This window comes from Podarcis tiliguerta (genome assembly GCF_965153285.1).
Source record: "Podarcis tiliguerta genome assembly, chromosome: 1".
NCBI lineage: Eukaryota > Metazoa > Chordata > Lepidosauria > Squamata > Lacertidae > Podarcis > Podarcis tiliguerta.
The window spans coordinates 114,246,133-114,262,796 of NC_139534.1; the positions used below are offsets into that span (position 1 = coordinate 114,246,133).

The 16,664-nt window shown below is 42.6% G+C and overlaps 1 protein-coding gene across 2 annotated transcripts in view; it reads left to right on the forward strand.

Annotated features, from left to right (window-relative positions):
* PPP4R4 (protein phosphatase 4 regulatory subunit 4) overlaps positions 1-16,664 on the forward strand; it is a 77,676-nt gene that overhangs the window by 38,830 nt on the left and 22,182 nt on the right. For both annotated transcript variants that reach the window (XM_083435214.1, XM_083435213.1), the window contains exons 4-11: positions 867-1,014; positions 2,018-2,091; positions 6,426-6,532; positions 9,242-9,349; positions 11,721-11,842; positions 11,997-12,119; positions 14,638-14,807; positions 16,074-16,193. In XM_083435214.1, the coding sequence (XP_083291340.1) occupies positions 867-1,014; positions 2,018-2,091; positions 6,426-6,532; positions 9,242-9,349; positions 11,721-11,842; positions 11,997-12,119; positions 14,638-14,807; positions 16,074-16,193 (972 nt within the window). The remainder of the gene's footprint in view (positions 1-866; positions 1,015-2,017; positions 2,092-6,425; positions 6,533-9,241; positions 9,350-11,720; positions 11,843-11,996; positions 12,120-14,637; positions 14,808-16,073; positions 16,194-16,664) is intronic.

Below are 16,664 nucleotides of genomic sequence, written 5' to 3' on the forward strand. Positions count from 1 at the left end.
AGCCTTTAATAGCCGTTAATAGCCCTTAAACTGCTAATAGTGCTAATAGCGCTAATCCGCTAATGGGCTTGCTTCGCAAGACGAAAAAACCTCAAAATGAAGAGACTCGCGGAACGGATTCTTTTCGTCTTGCGAGGCACCACTGTAATAATAATAATAATAATAATAATAGTAATTCAGCAAAATCAAATAAAGAAAGTAAGAACAAGAACAAGGCAGGTATGGTGCATGAATTTTTGGAAGATTTATAGCAGCCACCTTTAATGTTCATAGGCCATATTAGTGTCAGGACCACCACAGAGTAGGACCTACTTTTGGTGGAAACGATCCAACCCTTTGATGCATGTTGCTGTTTATCACACCAGCGGTAAGGTCGGCCTGAATTCTGGTTTTTATTGGCTTTTTCCCAAGAATAGTGATGTGACAGTCATATATAACAGAGGTACATAACATTGGTGACCAAATCAAATGTAGGCTGGATTGTATTCTGCATACACATGGCACAATCTAAAATGGCAGCACCCATTGGATTGAATTTGATAGGATATTTGTGTGCATGTGGGTCAGTGAAGAGGGGGCAGAAATGAATAATTCAAAACTGAGCTTCTTCTGCCTAGGCAAGAAACTCATCAAAACTAGCTGGGCAGTTTATATTTGGCAAAAAGAGAGGATTGAAGATGAATTATTAGCACATTGCCTTGCATTCTCTTCTGGTTTTATGAAATTATGGTGCGTTTTGTCTGGTACAGATAATTTTTGGCCTGACCATGCTGTTTCTTGCTGTAATGGTTATGTTTGCCTTTCATATCTATAAGCCTCACTCTTTGATTTAAATCTTCTTCTCTCCCCTGCCTTGGATTACACAGGAGGTCCTGCCTGTTGCAGGGGTGGAAATGCAGTTAACAGCTGCTGTTTCACTTTTGACTATTCTACAAGAGGAGTCAATATCCATCCATACTTACTCCCACTCCTTCCTACACATCATTCTACAGAATCTGGAGCACAGAGATGCAGGTCAGAGGCATGACATGCTGCTGATTTCTTAGCTTGCTATGCTTTTTCTTTGCTCAGTGATATACTATTTAAAGCAGTGCATGCACCAATAAAAAAATAAAACAGTGCCATAGTGTGATCTTGCCAACACTATGTATAATGCAGTTGATTACCCAACACCTGATTTTGAAGTACAGTAGAGCTTTGAGGGCCTTAGCTTGAAGCTCCTAGTCTACATTCCCCTTTAAGTGATCACTGCCTGTGCTTTGGTTCAGATAGCCATGAATTGTATCAGCAGATTTACAACAGATCTCATGTTGTGTGTATGTGCTCCGGAAGCTGACTTGATTTTGTTAGCACGGTCCAGAAGAAAAAGAATGTCCTAGATCAGGAAACAGCCTTTCAACATCCCAGAAATGTTCCATCTTTTAAAGATCTACGCAGGAAAGAACTGAAAATGCTACTGCTATTCTAGCCTGCATCAACAGATGTATTGTGTCCGGATCAAGGGAAGTAATAGTACTGCTCTATTCTGCCTTGGTCAGACCGCAGCTGGAATACTGTGTCCAGTTCATACCAGGCCACTTGCTTCTAATGAAAAAGATGGACAGAAAGCACTCCCAAACTCCAGACCTGATCCTTTAGGGTGAGTGCAGGCCCCTCCAGAAAAGGTGGGTCACCATTCACCTGGGAGGGCAAACCCACTTACTAGCGGTACTTTCATTTGGCTTAGATTAAGACTCAGTTTATTGATCCTCATCCTATTCATTACTGCAGCCAAGCACTGTTTTAGCACCTCTGCTACATTGATGAAAAAGAGAGTTGCATATCATCTGCATATTGCTGACACATTGTTCTTTAACTCCAGATGACCTTCCCTTAGCAGTTTCACGTGGGTGTGTCCATCCTCATGTTAGTTGCCATATAAGAGCTTGGTTAATTGAGGTCACAACCTGAAGTAGCTTCCTGAAATAGGAATATGATATGACATGTATATATCTACAGTCTTTTTTGTACCTCACAGGTGTCAGTAATGCATGGCTGGAAACCCTTCTTGCTGCAATAGAAGCTTTGCCAAAAGAAACCATCAGACATGAGGTAATTTTGTTTTCCTTTGAATATAACAGACAACATGAATACAGTCTGGGAAGGGGGGAGGATGTAGTGTGTCCTATAGTTTTCTGAACATTTGGCCTAACATTTTTGTTTAGGGTCAAACTACGCATGCTGTTCAATTATATTTGATTGATTAAAAGCACTTACATACCGCTTAATATTACAAAAAATTCCCAGCTGTGTGCTTCAGGCAACAAAATGTAGTTGGCTCCAGCACTGTGCTATTTAGTTGCTATAGGGTTGTTGCAGCATCCATCACTGTTGTCTGTGAACATAAGCCAAAGTCGGCGTATCCCAGTTCCTGAAGCCACTTCTGCTGTTAATGACACATGTTCCAACTTCCATCAGCTCCAGCCAGCATCACCAACGGTCAAGGATGATAGGAATTTTAGTATTAACCACAGGAGAGCCATAGGTTGCCCTTTCCTGCTTCAGGTGTTCTTCCAGCTGCAAGGGAGCCAGTTACCTGTAAGAGCTCCTGTGTGACTAGTAGAAGATCTGAATTCCCTCATCCCCCTGGAGTAGTGATGATTCCATGGGAAGGACCCAATAAATAGGTTTCACACCCTTGTGCTTGGTTCCTCTGAATATTCTCTCAGCCCCATTGGAGCTGTTCACAGATAGGTTGCTCTCGTGTGACTGGGAGAACATCTAAAGGGCACCGCAAGTGAATTTCAATCCATTCAAAGACAGCAGTGGTTGAGGCGGGGGTGTCTTGCTGGTGGCACTGCATTGCATCTGCCAGGATGGACAAGGTAGGGGTAGCTCTGGGTTGGCAAGGGTGCATGCATCTGACATACTGATTGTTTTAAAGCAGGGTTTCCCCAAATTTGGGTCTCCAGCTGTTTTTGGACTACAGTTCCCATCATCCCTGACCACTGGTCCTGCTAGATAGGGATGATGGGAGTTGAGGTCCAAAAAGAGCTGGAGACCAAAGTATGGGAAACCCTGTTGAAAAGCAAGCATAGACAGCGTGTGGCCCATCTAGTTGAATGAATGCAGGCCATGTGACGGCCTGCCATTTTGGTGGTCTGATGAGCTGCGCTTGTCCAGCTTGGTGAGTCACACGTTTGTTTGTTTTTATTTCAAAAAGATTATACACTGCTTGATTGCCCCCCAAAACTCCACCCTCAAAGCAGTTTACAAAAAGATAAATCAACAAAATCAATAAAAATTTGCAGCCATACTTTAAAACATACAGAAGTTAAAGTACTAAAATAGATTCAAATTCTAAATTGGTGCTTAGAAATTTGTGCAGGGCAGTTGTAAAGGTTGAAGGCACAAGGTACGTGAGGGTTTTTGAACAGTCAGAATATCCTGTACAAATGTCAAATATTATTGGCATAGGAATAGTTCTCAGTATGTTGTGCACACTCCATTGTAAATTCTGAGATGGGGCAGGCAACCTACTGAAGGAAAACTGTATCAGATGAATGGTTGCATAGGAAATGAAATAAATGACAAGAATTTTTTAAAAAATTCAATCAAAGGGTAAAAAAACTATAAACACTGGTTTTGGGAGGTGCAAAGCACTTCTGGCTTTAAAAAATCCACTTAAAAAATTAATTGACTTCTTGCATTTTCTCCCTGGAAACACTGTAAAACAAGATAATATTAACTTTCATGAGTAGCGTTGTGCAGAATATAATTGGTAAGATGTTTGTAGCTTCGTGTCAGGTATGGCATATAGGCCTTTTCATAATCTAATTAATTAGAGTAGACGAAAGCACTCTGGAGTTTCATTTGCTCTAAATGTCAAGTCTTCCTTTTCAGGTTTGTTTCTGATTTCACACATTTCATTCACAGACGCTTCCCCATAGGCCACTCCTGAAAGAGAGATAACAAAATGGGGATGGCTTACGGTGTGCTCAGACCACTGTAATTTTTCAAGTGGTCTGCAATAGAAAATAACATGAAATAACCAGTCTGGTTTATTTGTTTGAGGTTGGGTTTTTTTGAGCACTGGGTTTTCCTGTTCAGAATCATGTGTAATGTTACGGAGAAGCAAACATTCAGTCATTGTTCTGGACAGGAATCTCTCCCCCCTGCCCCCCGTTCATTCACTGCATCAAGACTGAAATTGAAATAAGTGAATGCATATTTATGACAGTGTGTGTAGGTGTTGGGTGTGGGATGCAAGTATGCAGATTCAGCATTTATTATTGGGAATAACCTGGCAGGACCCAAAGAGAGGGAAAAGCCACATCCAGACGTTGGAGTTAGGAAACAGTACTTCTGCTGTAGCAGTTAAGAGAGGACTGGGTGGGAAGCCATATGGAGGACAGGGGCAGGTCAGCCACCAAAACTAACCTAGAGGCAGTGCTATTTTTCTAGAAAAAGAGGTGCCAGAAGTCCCTTGTTCTCGTAGAGTGGCAATGGCGCCCACCTGAGAGGCAAGTTCCAACTGAAAAAAAAGCCCTGCCTAGAGGCTTCCTGAACAAATCCATACATATAACTGCACAAACTGGACTCCAACCAGTGGCATCAAGTTGCAAGAAAATAGATTCTGACTAAGTATTTGGGAAAAAACTTTCTGACAGCAAGAGTTGGTTGGCAGTGGAACAGACTCCCATGAGAGGTGGTGGGCTCTCCTTCCTTGGAGGTTTTTAAACAGAGATTGGATGCCCATCTGTCACGGAAGCTTTAGCTGAGATTCCTACATTGCAGGGGGTTGGACTAGATGACCCTTGGGTTCCTTCCAACTCTAAGATTCTATGATTCTATGAAATGCAGTTATCTCACAACAATCCTGTGAAGTAGGTTAGGCTGAGAAATAGTGACTGGCTAGTGAACTTCATGGCTGAGAGGGGATTTGAGCCTGGGTCTCTCAACCATAGTCTGAAACTCTTAATGGCACTCCCCAAAGAAAGAAGTGTCTCTGTTTTGCTCTTACCTGCTGCCCATCCCATCAGGCTGTCCGCGTCCATCACAAGTGCCCATGCGGCACTCCACAGGGACAGGCACGAACCTCATAAATGTTTTCTTTTTGCTTCATCTTGCACTGAGTGCCACCTGCCATCCTGAGAGCAAAAGAACCCCCTGCTGTAAAAATCAATACACATTGTTCCCTACCATTCTCCCACCCACCCTATTCCTTTGTTCTCAAGATTGCATGCCCTGTTAAACGAATCACCAAAGGAAGCCTGTAGGTTAGGGCTGGATGCCTGGAGGCATTGTCAAAGCAGAAGACAGATGATCACTAAGTAAATAGGGCGATTGGGCTGAAGCAGAGCAGATCGTGGCAGAAAGATGGCCAGGTATGTGGGATATACAGCAGCTTGGCATTTTTCCTTCAACATATTTCTCAGACTGAGGACCTAGGGAAAATATGAGGCTTTTTAGGACTGTGTGAAATTCTTTCAGTCCCTCTTGTCACCTCTTAATTGCAGAGTCAGCAAACAGCAGTATCTTTTAATAACAGCTGCTTTGGGGGTGTCCAAGGGCAGCGTAGAGCCTGGCAGCAGCTCCATCATTTTGTTGCACTGCTGTGATGCTGCAGATTGTGGAGCTCTTTGGTTTGGCTGCAAGACTCCCTGGCTCCAGACCCCAGGCGCTTTAATGTGAAGCCAAGGAATGACAAACTGAAAGGAAGTCAGAGTACTAGTCTGAATGCATCTATAAACAGGAATACATAGATGTGCTGGTTTTTTCTTGGCCTTTGGACTGAAAATGAAATGAAAACTGTATGAAAACTGAATGAAAACTGTAAAGTCAGAAGTGGTTCTTGGTTTATATGATTCTTACTGCAGATAACTTACATGTTCCTAAATACTTAGAAATCATTTACAAAGCAACATGCTAGTCCGAATTAGTGGGAGTCACAAAGCCTCTGACAAGAAGCACAGAATTGAAAGCATATAATAGTGTTTTGAGCTACGATGCTCTTAATTCACTTTAATGTTGTTAATGTATGTGTTCTTAATGTACTGTGAAAAAGTCATCTCCTGGAAAGGGGTGGGAAGTGCTACTTTTGCAATATAATTATAAATGTCCTTGTCCTGTCTTCTTTCTGATCTTACATAAGGAGTACAGCTAATTGACACCAACATTCCCCTTAGTCTGCATTTTGGATTTTTTTGGAATTAACTTGAAGGCCAATAATTTTCTTACATGGAGGTCATTCCTCTGAAGGTGAAAGAGTGTACCCCATTTTGCTTCAAGTAGGGTGTGAATGTTGTAACTTGCAAGAATGCTGACTGGGCAGCTGATACTAAGATCAGTTTTAATATGTGAAGTGGTTCTTGATTATTTTAATTGTTTTTCTTCTGTTTAGCCCTAGATTTGCCATTTGAATTTCTTCTTCTGTTCCCCCATAGATCCTGAATCCTCTTGTTTCCAAGGCACAGCTTTCCCAAACACTTCAGTCTCGCTTGGTTAGTTGTAAAATCTTGGGGAAATTAGCTAACAAGTTTGAAGCTCATATGTGAGTAGCTTGTGTGTTTTTCAGATGTCCTAATAATTAAAACTTGCAGAAAGGGAAACAAATTGACCTGCTTTTGTGTTCTATGTGTAAATGAGCACTTTGTCAATTTATTTCAAACTGTATATGGTGGACTCAATCTACCAATGCTGCTGCTGTGCATCCTTATCCTTTCTCCAAAAGCTCACCAAGGTGGCACAGCATGAGTACTTCTTAGGCTGTACCCATAATAAAGACCACAGTTTTTTCTCACACTTAAGGCATGATCCAAAAAGGTGTTCATCTGCACTATTGAATTTTCAAGGTCCCTTAAATGAATTGTCCAATTTCACCCTGATTTCCATAATTTTCCTATTGGCTGTCATGTTTTTCTATGGGATCGTTTCCAAATTCCTTGCCAAGACTGCTGTCCCATATTAGAGATTGTGGATAAAATGGTAGCATCCCATTCTGCATGAAGCCAATTTCAGTAAGAGCCAGCGTATTCTTTTTTCATCTGCAAATGCCACCTTGTTTGTTCCTCTGATGGCCTTGGGATCTCTTTGCTTGTCTTAAAATTTCACAGCATAATAAAAATGTCACAGCAGATGCCCTGAGATTTATTAATGTTGGGTCCAAGTTCACAGTAGTCTTGTTTTAAAGGTGGAAGATCTTACTGGCCAATACTTTTTGCCAGTTTGCTTTCAATTTCTCTGCAAAACTCTATTATAATCCCACATAAAGGTTTATTTTGAAGGCATGCCCTCAGCTGTGATGGGTACCCTCTAGCAACTGATTATTTATCTTCTGTCAAAGTCAGTGAAGGCCTGCTATTTGTGTGGGGTTCTGCTGCTGAATTCACAGTAACGTTTTGCTTTATAGGAAGCTATCACAGTTCTAAATATTTTTGGTGGCTGTTATGTACTGAGTTGAATAGGATCCAAACTGCAGCAGTCTGATTGGTCCTAGAACAATAGGATCCAAATTGCAGCAGTCTGATTGGTCCTAGAACAATAGGATTCAGAATGCAGCAGTCTGATTGGTCCTAGAACAATGCAGCAGTATGATTGGTTGGCAGGAACCAACCAATCATGCTCCAGATATAAGTGAATCCACAACCTGATGGGCTTACAGTAGAAGTCCAGAATTAGCCAATCATGTGCAGCCCATTGTGTAAATAATGTATATAAAGCAGATACTTTGAGGGGACATTCATTCATTCCTCCTCACCACTATGAGCTGAATAAAGAGCATGAAATCACTTTGCGACTCTGAGTATATTTCAGTGGCGTATCCCCATGTGCTCACCAAATGTTAGATTTTACCAAAAGTATGCTGATTTTAGAATGCTACATCCTGAACTCATGTGCTTGTGCACCAGATTTTAGGATTAAGCTACACAGCTGGTGTCCCAAACTCAGTCCCTTTTTTGTAGCTATACTGATAGGGATGCCTGAGGAGTGCCAGCTTCACGATTTCTGATATGAATGCACCTCCTGGACTAATGTAACATAGATAACTACTGGATTCCACACTTTTCTGATGGTTGTAGCACAGTTCTCAGCTTAAAAAATGTTTCAAGATGCACACATTTTTGTGAGTATTTTGGAAACAATTGACATATTAATACTGACACATGTGACAATGACGCAAACAAGTAATAGACTGAATTGTCCAAAACTATTCAGTTTGGGGGCTGGTTCAGATGACATGCTAAGCCACAGCCTCTCTGCCGCTTCCACGCCGGGTCACTCCCTCTTCCTCCTGGGGGGGGCAGTGATGGCCGCAGCAGCTATGCCCTCCCCACCGCCTTGTCCAGCTCAGAGGGGGGGGGGGGGGACTCATGAGCGTTCCTTCACTGACCACAGAGAGAAGTGGGTGCCGCTGCCACCCCAGCCCCAGAGGCCTGGCCCTGTGTGGCCGCTAGGACCACATAACACCAGTCCTGAGAGATCTGCATGGGCTCTCAGTATGTTTCTGAGCACAATTCAAAGTGTTGGTGCTGACCTTTAAAGCCCTAAACAGTCTCGGCCCAATATACCTGAAGGAGTGTCTCCACCCCCATTGTTCATCCTGGACACTAAAATCCAGTGCCGAGGGCCTTTTGGCAGTTCCCTCATTGTGAGAAGTGATTACAGGGAACCAGACAGAGGGCCTTCTCAGTAGTGGCGCCCACCCTGTGGAACGCCCTCCCATCAGATGTCAAGGAAATAAGCAGCTATCCTATTTTTAAAAGACATCTGAAGGCAGCTCTGTTTAGGGAAGTTTTTAATGTCTGACGCTGTATTGTTTTTAACTCGATTGGGAGCCGCCCAGAGTGGCTGGAGAAACTCAGCCAGATGGGCGGGGTTTAAATAATAAATTATTATTATTATTATTATTATTATTATTATTATTATTATTATGGCTTCCCTTCCTGTGGCTCTGGCCTTTTGATGGGGGAGCATGTTGTGGGGGCGTCTTGTGGCGCCTCTCAAAAAATGTGCCTGGGGCCATGGCCCCCCCAGCCCCCTATGCTACACCACTGGTCATGCCTAAGTATTCCTAAAAATTGCAGTATCTCCCTCACATGTGACTTCATTATGCAAAACTCAAAAAAAGAGAAATGCAGTTTTTATATTGAATGTGATGTGACAATTAAGGTTTTACTTTCACATTATTCAACTTGGACATGTCAACTAAATGGAGTGGGCTTTTTCTGTCTATTGATTAATGCAATTCTTGCCTTTTTAGAGTTAAAAGAGAAATTCTTCCGCTGGTAAAATCACTCTGCCAGGATGTAGAATATGAAGTTCGTTCCTGCATGTGTCGGCAACTGGAGCTTATAGCTCAAGGAATAGGGTGAGCATAATTACTACAGAGTGGAAATGACTTCAGAAGATTAACGGTGTAAATCAGGGTGTGCAACCTGTGGTCCTCGGCCTAATTTATGTGGCCTGTAGCCTAATTCAAGTAAGCCCTTTGCAGATGATCAGCTCAGGCAGTAGCAGAAAGAACAAGAGAGAAAAGGGGATAGACGTGCCCACTGCTGGCTTCAGTCCTGTTCTCAGTTGACTCCAGCCACTCTCAGAAAAAAGGTTGCCCATGCCTGATCTGCAGCACAAAGTGCTGTGGCCCCTTAGAATATACCAACTTTACTCTGACGTCTACATATATACAGTCGAAAACCTACTTCATCAGATGTTTAAAATACTGGTACAAAGTAGTATAGAAGAAAAACTAGTATACTACTCTCTACCTATATAGACTCTCTCCTTGTGCCCAGTGTGAATCACCTACTGCCCACCCTCTCACCCACTGCCATATCTGTTTCCTTTATTTGCTTCCTAACACTTACAACCTGCTTCCTCGACCTTCTTCCTTCAGTTCTGTCTCCCTCCCTCTCAGTTTTGCACACATTCTCAGGGTCTCATCACATATTGCATGCAGCCAAGTGTATCTTGTATTCACTGGTTCCTTTTCCTTTTCTCCTTTTCATAGTAACAAAAGCCAACTTCTAAGGCTCCTAGTTTGGGGAGAAAAGTTGCAGGTGCCTCAAAGTACCACCCCAGTTGTGTTTTGCCCCATAGGGGAAAATATACAGGCACCTATATCTTTTGTGTTGCAGGATGAAAAAGCAGCCTGGGACGTGGGTTTCAAAGAGAAAAATAGCCCAAAGTAAAGGACTTTTCTTCTGCTGAAGATCACAGCCCCAGAGGCTGCTTTCAGTTAGAAAAGAAAATATTGGACAAATTATGCATGCAGCTATTTGTAGTTTGGCCCTTCTCCTCAATCTTTCTCTGGCTCTCCCTTTTTTGTTAAGCATGTTCATGTCTTTCTCCTCCTTAAAAAAACACCCTGCCTCTTAACTTTCTGGTCCAATGTTAGGGTGCCTTCTTGGTCCTCCATCTTCTTAACCTGCCTCCTGCATGCTTTTCTACCTCTGACATTTCTTACTTAGCTTCTTGCTCTGTCTCCATCAAGAGATCCACCTGCTGCTAGCTGTCCTTCATTCCTTCTCCCTCTCCCATCTCTGTGCCCTCTGCCTCTTCTACCTTGGTCTGCAACAGCTTCCTTCTCTGCTTCTCAAGGGACTTCCTTTCTGCATTTCAAGTCTTTCCTCAAGGTCCAGTTCCTCAGCAAAGCTATTCCTGCCCCAGCATAATTTCACCTTATCTGGCTTTATTGCTCCCTTGTCACCTTTCGTTACCTTCACTTTTGTCATTCCTGTTTACATCTACTTGCAATCAAATCTCACTAATTTCAGTGGAGGAAGCAAACCTACATACACACTCCTTTTTTGTGTGGTCTCTCTGGAAATGAATACAACAATGGACTTCCTGGTTCATTGGAGGCTTCCTACTTTTTCTATGCATTCAGACAATGGGAGAAAGGACTTCCTGGTTTGGCTTGAAAGAACCTGGGGGTATAACAGATTTTCCTTGGTAAAGAAGTGATTGCTGCCTGGAGGAAACAATGGAGAAATCCAGGGTTTCAGTGTACCAATGGGGCCAGCCCCACACCCGCAGCTCTGGTGGTAGTGATGGGTGTGGGTGTGCAGACAAATTGCTCTGCCAGCCTGGAGGTGGTGTGGTAATCATCATGTGATGGCCGCGGGTGTATCCCAGGCTGCCTCGGCCTCTCCCTCTCCTCTCCCATGGAATGCTGCATTTGGGGGCTTTCTGCTGGCTACCAGCACTGTGGATCCCACCAGTGTTACTTGCACCTGGCAGGGGGCTAAAAGAGAGCAGCATATGACAACCCTGCAGTGCTGTCCAGTGTTATCCAATCTGTTGGTGTATTGGTTGGGGTGTTTTAAAGTGAAAAGCTGTTAAGGGGGTTGTTGAGTGTAGTAGCAGCAGTGGGAGGGAGGAAAAGGGTGATTAGCTTCGCTCCCATTCATGGGTGGGGGAAGATGGGGATTCTTGGGGTTGGGTTTTTGTTGCTGGGATAAACAAACAAATAATTATATCCATGCCAAAGGTCACATTGTTTCTGATAAAAATGAGAAAAGGGAAAGGAAAGGATGGCCATTTGACCTCTGCCTGGTGACTTTTAAGAATTTAACAAAACTTAAATACTGATTGATTGTAATAAAACCTCTGAGCGGTTTACAAGGTACGTTGTATGGGGAAATACAAGCTCGTTCTTGAAGCCCCTGCCTGTTTCTGGAGAATCTGTGGATAGTGCAACAGTTGTCTTTTTTTACTAAATATTTTGATACTTTTTGTAGGACTGAGCTAACCAAAAACGTAGTGCTTCCTGAGCTGGTAGAATTAGCAAGGGATGAAGGCAGCGGTGTACGTCTTGCAGCTTTTGAGACCTTGGTTAATCTGTTGGAAATGTTTGATGCAGGTAAGATCAGAACTGAGTTGCATTGAACCTAGTACTACAGCCATTCCTCTGGTTGCCAGGCTATGTTCTTTGCCAATATGCTATTATTCACATTTTGATTAAAGATCACAAAAGGAAAGCTCTGTTCATCTTTATAATATTTTCTGTTTTTCAGATGATAGAAGTCAAACAGTCCTCCCATTAGTGAAATCCTTCTGTGAAAAATCGTTCAAAGCAGATGAATCTATTCTGGTTTCACTATCTTTCCATTTAGGGAAGCTTTGTAATGGACTATATGGTACGATCAAATGGTCCTAGTATGATATATATTTTAAGGGGTGCTGGGTTGTTTTTATTTGCATTGGAATCTTAATCACTGCAACCCCAAATAAATGAAATAAATGATTTTAATAACAAAGTAAATATGATCAAGGTGAAAACTGTGTATAATGACTTGCTGCTGCTCCCTCCCTTGACATGTGACATTTATTTGAATTTATAGTCCATGTGTGTTTGCATAGCAATAGCATTGGAAACAGATACAGTACATCCTATGAAAATTCATTTAAAACTTTGTTAACTACTAGCAGAAATGGCAGACTTGTCCGTGAACTGTTGTTCCTGACATTTTTCTGAATCCTTTATTTGATGTAACAGTTGAAGAGGAACAGAAGAGGGAGAGATTTGTTATTATTGTTTGGAGTTAGACTATTTTAAGGTCCATTCCTGTTGTGAGTATTCTTAAGATCTCTGAACAGTATGCAAGTGCCAGAAATTTTAGAACTTTAGGTCTGACCTAAGCTTTTTTACACTAAAATGAGGTTTGCCATGGAATGTTGTGAAGGGAATTTGAAAAGGGTTCTGTCCTGTTAACAGTCTGGTTCACATAAATAATTTCCTGATCAGTCAGAGCAGAGGTGTAGCACAGAGTCGAAAGCAGATCAATGCCACAACACAACAATTCTGCCCCTGCCCCTTACTTGCTTCCAGCTATGAATTATAGCATTCCAGAGTTAGAAGGAATCTCTAGGGTCATCTAGTCCAAACCCCTGCAATTATGATAGCAAAGACCAAAGCAAGGTTCCCACAGAGTTCCAGCAACACCCTCTTTATAAAGAGGACTGATGTGATGGGACCATTGATGGAAAAACCCATTCCCTTTCTCTCAGTACAGTAGCTGTACCCACACATTTGAAAGGTGTTAATAATAACAGATATAGCATGCATACCTCCAGCTACATTTCACATGAATATTCATTGATCTGCATTTGTTATGTATACTGAAGTCATGAAAACTATTCAATATATAATGAACATTCAGTGTGTTAACAATGAATGCCAGCCTGTGGAATGTGTAATATTTTGTCCTTGGATTGTCAGTATTTTCCATATGCATGTGCAAGATAACAATACAAATAGCTTTGCCTCAGTGAGTTCCTCCTCTCAGGATGAGAACTTGGTGTCCCTTAGTTCTTCCTGCTTTAGAATGTAAAATCTCTGCTAGTGTATTAAGTTTCAGAACTATCCTCAAGGCCTTATAAACCACAGACAATGCCTTAGCTCTAAGGTCTTATCTTAAATGATCAAAAGTCTACTCCCACAATGCCTTCTCCCTGTAAGATACAGTGCAGGTTAGCACCTATCTGCTTACAACACATTGCAGAAGAGCCCTAATGCAAGAGCTGCGATATATACCTCTTTCATATTAAATCCTCAGAGCTGGAGTAACAGTCCCCATGGCCACTGTCTAAAGCAGAGGTTTTCAACCTTTTTGGGTCCACGGCTCACTTGACCAACTACATTCTTTCTGCAGCACCCCTGTAGGGCTCAGGAGCCCAGTTATGTCACTCCTTGCCTGCAGAGCTGGCAGCCCCTCATCCCTTTCCAAACACCCTTCTTTGTTGAGTGTTCCCTCAGCCTCTTCTCCCCTCTCCTTGGGAGTCCTCTGGGCAGCCACAGCTGCTGCCCCTGGTCTCTGAGCTGCCCCCCCCGCCCCAAAGAGAGGTGCCTCCTTATACTGCCCCACAGGGGCCTGGGAAGCACCCCCTGGCCAGCCCCAGAGGCACCATTTCCTTGGGGCATTTGTAGCCAGGGCTGCTGCAACAAACAGCTGTGCAAGCCTTTGGGAGGCAGAGATGCAAGAGGGCATCAGAGGAGGGAGGGAGGGAAGGACAGAGGGACAGAGGTCAGTGTTGCCCACGGCACCCCGACCATCATTCAAGGCACCCCAGGGTGCCACATCACACTGGTTGAAAACCACTGGTCTAAAGGAATATGTGGCTGAAATCACATGCAGTGGTAATGATGCCTAGCTGTCTGGCTTTTGTGAAGAGGAAAGAAAGCCCTACTGTGTGTGAATAAGCCCTTCTACATGCCCGAAGGTGCTTGTTGGGTTGTAGGACTTGTATTTGTAAATTCCATAATACAGAAATAAGAATATTGTGCCTATGGATGAATAGCTAGTTCCTCCAAATTTTTAATGCCTTTTCACACTAGCATAGGAAGCTTTCCCAGGGGAGTTGTCTCATGAGAATGGACAAGGGCTTTGTACTGTGATTTCTGGAACAAATGGGTTTCTTCCACATTATGGTGCAAATAAACCTCACAAGAACTCCGCGAGGTAGGCAAAGCTGAGAGAGGATGACTTGCCCAATATCAGCCAATGAGCTTCATGGCAAAGCAGGGATGCGCACCCAAACATCAACAGTCCTAACTCCAATGCCGTAGCTGCTATGCAAACATGACTCACTGGACAGACCATTTTTGTGCTGTTATGTGAACATAAAATAATAAACACATATTGCATTTGTTTGAAGGGATTTTTACACCAGAGCAGCATTTGCGATTTTTGGAATTCTACAAGAAGCTTTGTACATTGGGATTAGAGCAGGAAAATGGACACAATGACAACCAGGTGCAACTCCAAACCCTAGAACAGGAAAAGAAGTACATCTCAGTGAGGAAGAACTGTGCTTACAATTTACCAGTGAGTGGACTACTATTTTATTTAAAAATCCATTTATAATATGTGCATAATGTGTCTGTAATTCATATAAATCAGTTTAATAGTAATAATGAAGTTGGTAAATCTTCTGGCTTTAAAGAGGTGGAATGTCCCCACCTCCAGGATGCTTTCCCCAAACTAGAAAGTGAACTATAAGCAGTGGGTTTTTTCTGGGGGGACACAGCGGTACACATACCCCTAAACATTTTGTGAATCTTTGGACTTTGTCCACTTACTGTATTTATTTTCCCCAATTTGAACAATAAAATGGTGTGTTCTTTGAGTCAAAATAAGAGTACCTCTAAACATTTTTAAAGAAAAAAAGCACTGACTAGAAGGCTAGCGGGCCACATCCCTTGCTGTTACACTGGCAGCGGCAGAGGATGGTGGAACAGGCAATACCACTTGCCTGCTCTCTTGGGATCTGCAACAAAATGTTGCAGTATAATGCGCTTCTGTTGCAAGTTCCAGCTGCTCCATTCCATTTTCCTCCCATCCTCTGCTTTCTGTTCCCTTTCTCCTAAAAGTCAGTCAGCATTATGTGGCCACAGCATACTGCCCCCACCCCCAGTTGGTTTGTTTTTAATATAAAGTTGTTGTTGTTGTTTTAAAAGAAACACCTTGCAACCCTTGGGATTCCACACAGCCCAGTGTGATGCTTCCTTCTTATATTTTGTTTGTTCCTTTTTGGCTACATAAGGGTGGGCATTTGGAGAAAGAGTCCACTCTTTGTGGTTATAATATGTTCCTGTCCACATTAAATGTTAAAGGTAAAGGGTAAAGGGACCCCTGACCATTAGGTCCAGTCGTGACCAACTCTGGGGTTGCGGCACTCATCTCGCTTTATTGGCTGAGGGAGCCGGCGTACAACTTCCGGGTCATGTGGCCAACATGACTAAGCCACTTCTGGCGAACCAGAGCAACGCACGGAAACGTCTTTTACCTTCCCGCCGGAGCGGTACCTATTTATCTACTTGCACTTTTGACGTGCTTTCGAACTGCTAGGTTGGCAGGAGCTGGGACAGAGCAACGGGAGCTCACCCCACTGCGGGGATTCGAACCTCTGACCATCTGATCGGCAAGTCCAAGAGGCTCAGTGGTTTAGACCGATAGATCACAATGTCTGAAATAAGGATAGAACTACCTTCTATCTACCGACCTTCTGATCGGCAAGTCCTAGGCTCTGTGGTTTAACCCACAGCACCACCCGCGTCCCTACATTAAATGTTACATCATTTCTATTCCTAGGCCATGATGGTTTTCGTGGATCCCAAAAATTTCAATTTGGAACTGTACTCAACGTTCTTCTGTCTATGTCATGACCCTGAAGTCCTAGTCAGGCACACAATGGCTATTGGCTTCTATGAAGTAAGTCAAGGAATACTCCTTGGATTAATTTCAGCAACTATTCATTGTATACAATCTCATTGATATGTTCATCTTTAATATACAGTATTAGTGTATGCTAACCTCCCTAATTGAAACCAGTGCAACTTATAACTTACTAACTTTGGATTCTTACTAGTTTATGGTTGTTTCATACGACTGCATTGAAGTGTCTTTTATGTATAATACATATAATACGGTATAATATAAATCCATGTATTCTTTTTCCATTACGAAGAAATAAAGTGCATGAGGCTATGAGCAGGTCATTTTCAACACAAACTGTGTTATTAGGACTCTTGATTTTTCCAGATGTTTATGTGCGAAATATTTCTTGCTGAAGCGAGTTTGAGTTCACAGGAAGTAAAGGAAAACAGATTAATAAAGCTATTGTAGTCAAGATTTTTAAACAGAAATATAAAACGCCTTCATTTTATTTAATGGTGGCTACTG